The sequence below is a fragment of the Chlorocebus sabaeus genome, unplaced genomic scaffold, assembly GCF_047675955.1.
Source record: "Chlorocebus sabaeus isolate Y175 unplaced genomic scaffold, mChlSab1.0.hap1 unalloc_scaffold_1565, whole genome shotgun sequence".
NCBI lineage: Eukaryota > Metazoa > Chordata > Mammalia > Primates > Cercopithecidae > Chlorocebus > Chlorocebus sabaeus.
The window spans coordinates 6,504-11,309 of NW_027327374.1; the positions used below are offsets into that span (position 1 = coordinate 6,504).

Below are 4,806 nucleotides of genomic sequence, written 5' to 3' on the forward strand. Positions count from 1 at the left end.
AGGAGGTGAGAATACAAAGAGGAAAACATAGGGTATCTGCCCTCAAGAAGCTCACAGTACAAGTTGGTACAGCTTCTTAGACACAGCTATGAACAATCATACTACAAGTAGAAACTGGTGAGTATCCGAAGACAGGCACAAGGAGTTTGGAGGAGAATTCTTGCTGAGAGTTTTGGGAGAAATCTGCGTGGAAAAGATGCATCTGAGCGGGAATTCGGAGGACACATTCATACATAGGGGGAGGGCATTCCAAGGATGAAGAACAGCATAAAAAAAGGTGTGAGGCCAGAAAGTGCTGAATATATAAAGGAAACGCTATGAAAATCAATTAATGAGTAATGATTCTCAATTTACTACATATACCAATTCCCAAGCCTCGTCCTGGAGAATTAAATCAGAAGTTCTGAAAGTTTGGCTGAGGCATCTGTATTATTTTTAAAGTTCCCCAGATAACTGGGTAACGCTAAGGATCAGCCGAAGTCAAGAACCACTGACCTACAGTATAGGGTCAAGGCAGGGGGCAGACAGGAGACTCAAGAGGAGATCAGTCAGGCTGGTCTTTGGCTGGCATCTTACATTAACATGACGTATCCTTATTCGTAAACGTTCTATAAGTGAAGTTGGGTGGCCTTTCTCCAAAGGCTATGGGGACCCACGGAAGATGAAAAGCAAAGGAGTGACAGGATCAAAGGTGGGCTTTGGAATGATGAATCAGGCAGTGGGTGATAAGACCAAGGAGGACATTTTCACCTGGTCCTGTTAACCCCACTATTTGGGTTCTAAAGACAACATGACTACTGCACACCCAAGACCTATATCCTTGTTCCTAGAGATAAACACAAGCCACCAGGTTTTTTTTTTTTAATCAAATTCGTAAATATTACTAGTAAAAACAGTAAATGCAAAATCAGACTCATGTTGGTTAAAACTTCACATGGTAAACATATTTACTGATTAAACCACAAACTGACTTTAAAAAATCACATCCGAGATTGGGCACAGTGGCCCGCGCCTGTAATTCCAGCACTTTGAGAGGCTGAGGCAAGCTTATCATTTGAGGTCAGTAGCTCAAGACCAGCCTGGCCAACATGGTGAAACTCTGTCTCTACTAAAAATACAAAAACTAGCTGGGCATGGTGGTGCATGCCTGTAATCCCAGCTGCTTGGGAGGCTGAGGCAGGAGAATCACTTGAACCTGAGAGACGGAGGTTGCAGTGAGCCGAGACTGAGCCACTGCACTCCAGCCTGGATGACAAAGTGAGACTCTGTCTCAAAAAAAAAAAAGAAAAAATTACATTTTGTTGGCAACATAAACGTGAAAAAACTTAACCCAGGAAAAATTAGATTTGGTAGAACTAAGTCACCCAGACTAATGCTGTCAGTGTCCAGAGTTGCATCTGGTAAAATTTGTCAAGGAAAGAAAATTGACAGAAGATCAAACTCTTTTAGACAAAATTTAGATCTATAGAATCTAAAGCTGGAAAAACTGGACTTGCTATTTAAAAATGGCCTTAGGCCAGGTGCAGTGGCTCACGCCTGTAATCCCAGCACTTTGGGAGGCCGAGGCAGGTTGATCACCCGAGGTCAGGAGTTTGAGAACAGCCTGACCAACATGGAGAAACCCTGTCTCCACTTAAAATACAAAATTAGCTGAGCGTGGTGGCGCAAGCCTGTAATCCCAGCTACTCAGGAGGCTGAGGTAAGAGAATCAATTGAACCCGGGAGGCGGAGGCTGTGGTGAGCCATGATCATGCCATTGCACTCCAGCCTGGGCAACAAGAGCGAAACTCCGTCCCAATAAATGAATAAATAAATAAATAACAATATAAAAGGCCGGGCGCGGTGGCTCAAGCCTGTAATCCCAGCACTTTGGGAGGCCGAGACGGGCGGATCACAAGGTCAGGAGATCGAGACCATCCTGGCTAACCCGGTGAAACCTCGTCTCTACTAAAAAATACAAAAAACTAGCCGGGCGAGGTGGCGGGCGCCTGTAGTCCCAGCTACTCGGAAGGCTGAGGCAGGAGAATGGCATGAACCCGGGAGGCAGAGCTTGCAGTGAGCTGAGATCTGGCCACTGTACTCCAGCCTGGGCGGCAGAGCCAGACTCCGTCTCAAAAAAAAAAAAAAAAAAAAAAAAACAATATAAAAAAACGGCCTTAAAGGAATACTGAAAATGGTGAAAATAATAATTGATAAAATTAGATTCAAATAGTGCAGATAATCAGTGAACCAAACCTGCAGTAAAGTTTTGGTGAAAAGTCATCAATTCTGACAATCTCAGTAAAATAGAAATAAAAGTGTAAAAATCAGAAGTGGTGCAAACATGGCCAGGCATGGTGGCTCATGCCTATAATCCCAGCAGGTGGGAGCCTTCTTCAAGACTAGCCTGGGCAACATGGCGAAACACCATCTCTACAAAAAAATAAAAAATTAGCCGGGCATAATAGGTGCACACCTGTAGTCCCAGCTACTTGGGAGGCTGAGGTGGGAGGATCAATTGAGTCCAGGAGGTTGAGGCTGTGGTGAGCTATGATTATGCCACTGCCCTCCAGCCTGGGTGACACAGCAAGACCCTGTCTCAAGAAAAAAGAAAAAAGAAAAAAAAAAACAATGACCCAAAAAACCAAAGAAGTGGTGCAAACATATTACACAAAAAACTAATTGACTTCATGGAGTTAGATCTCCAAAAGATTTTCTGGGTAACAATTCATTACTATTAATGTAATTTTGATTAAAGTGTTTGGATATGTGAGTGTCAAGCCTTAACCTTGTTGGCAATGTAGCAGGGTCAAAACAGTGTGGTTCTAGATGTCTTACAGGGATTGAATTAGGAAGAGGTGGGATAATGGGAAGGTGATCCAAGGAAGAGATGGTGAAAGATTAAGTTCAGGTAAGGGCTTGAAGCCTCAAACTGAGAGTCCATGGCCCAGGTGAGGTCTACAGATAGGTATGTGAGTTTCACCACAACTTCAGGTCATGGAAAGCATCATATATATCCCTAATCTAAACCACACCAACCAAATTCCATTGACTTAATGGTCCAGCACTCAGCCTACACTCCCAAAGAAGGGATATATACCTGAACTTACCCCCTGGTCATCTTTGGGGTCTCAGAAGAGTCATAATCATGACCATTCTCAGCATCTGAATAATCAGGTTCTCTCCAAGTGCTTGGCAAGTTCTGATTGTCCTCAGCGCCGGGATAGTCTGGCTCCCCAAAAAAGGGTGGAGAGTTAGGTTGAATGTCAGCGCCTGGGTAATCAGGCTTTCCCAGAGAGTCTGTGTACGGATTGATTCTAAAACTTGTATGTTCTAGATTCCTTCTGGAGCCTGGATGGTTCAAATTGGCTCTAGGTCCAGGATGATCAGAGTTGCTCTGAGCTCCAGGGTAGTCTGGTTCTAAGGAGCCAAAATGATCTGGATGTGTTCTGGAGCGTGCATAGTTTCCACTGCTGCTGGAGCCTGCAAAATCAGGATTTCGTTGAGATCCAAGGTAGTCTGGCTGTCTGGATGATGCTTGGTGGTATGGATGACTCTGAAATTCACTATAATCTGGCTCTGGTAGAGAGGTAGGATGGTCTGGGCTTGTTCTAGAGGCTGCAGAGTATGCATTGCTTCTGGTGCCAGAATAGTCTGGATTACTCAGAGATCCAGGATAATTTGGTTCTGCCAGAGACCCAGGATAGTCTGGATGTGTTCTGGAGGCTACAGAGTATGGATTGTTCCTGGGGCCAGGGTAGTCTGGATTGTTCAGAGGACTTGGAACATCTGGATAACCCTGAGTTTTCAAATACCCCTGCATACGGTTCTGAGACCCTGAATAGTCAGGGTAATCTGGGTAATCTGGGTCTTCCTCAGACCTGTTATTCCTGTAGTAGGCAGACATGTTGGTACGGACTCTTCACCTTGGAGTGGTAAACTGTCCCAGCATTTGCAATTACTCAGGGATCTTTTTTTTTTTCACCTGAAAAACAAGAAGAAAAGAAAAAGTCATATTTTTTTTCCCTTCCTTCCCTGCAGAGATTGCTGGTTATCTTCCAGTATCTGTTCTCCTTTCCTCCATAGTTGGGTACACAACTGCCTAGAATAAAGACTATGCTTCCAGCTTCTCTTGCACCAAGGTATGAACATGAGGGTGGTCAATGGGATGAGAGCAGCAGTGATACACGCAATTTCCAGGCTGTGCTATTAGAGGAAAGAAGTTATTCCTCCCTTTCTCCATCTTGCTTCCTGTGGGCCGGAATGCGGAAATGACGGTGCACCATCTTGGGTCTCACACACAAAGCCAAGACCTGCATTTGGAAAGAACGCACAACAGAGGAAAGGATGCCGAGTTGCTGGTGACTTCACAGAGCACAGCCATTGTATCAGCTCAGACTATCATGTGAGAGAGAAATAAAATTATCTTGTTTAAACCACTGTTTTTGTGGTCTTTAACACACGCAACTGAGCTTACATCTTGAACAATATATTCCCTTGGTTATGGGGGAGGGGACCAGTGAATCAAAGGATTGAAAGAAACAAGGACTTTTTGTGCTTTTTCATTACACTTGAGGTTCTAGGGTTCAAAGCATAAATTAATATGAGTGCATAAAAGAAGAATAGTTAATGGAAACTAGAGGACTGGCATACGTAGACAATTGCTATGACCCCTTCCAATTTGAAAATAAGATTGTATGAGCTCCATAAGCTCTGATCTACAGACCACAGCATACTTTTGTTAAATTTAGCCCAAAGCTACCTCCTAACATATTTTAAGTTTGGCCTAAAGAGTTCTCTGTACATAATGAACTGTGACCTAAGTGG

General features: G+C 43.9%; 1 protein-coding gene across 1 annotated transcript; it reads right to left on the minus strand.

Annotated features, from left to right (window-relative positions):
• Positions 1 to 3,085: 3,085 nt before the first annotated feature.
• On the minus strand, positions 3,086 to 4,086 carry LOC140711120 (transmembrane channel-like protein 5). The gene has a single exon (XM_073014027.1). The coding sequence runs from the start codon at positions 3,884 to 3,886 to the stop codon at positions 3,086 to 3,088; it is 801 nt and encodes a 266-aa protein (XP_072870128.1). The 5' UTR covers positions 3,887 to 4,086.
• Positions 4,087 to 4,806: the final 720 nt, after the last annotated feature.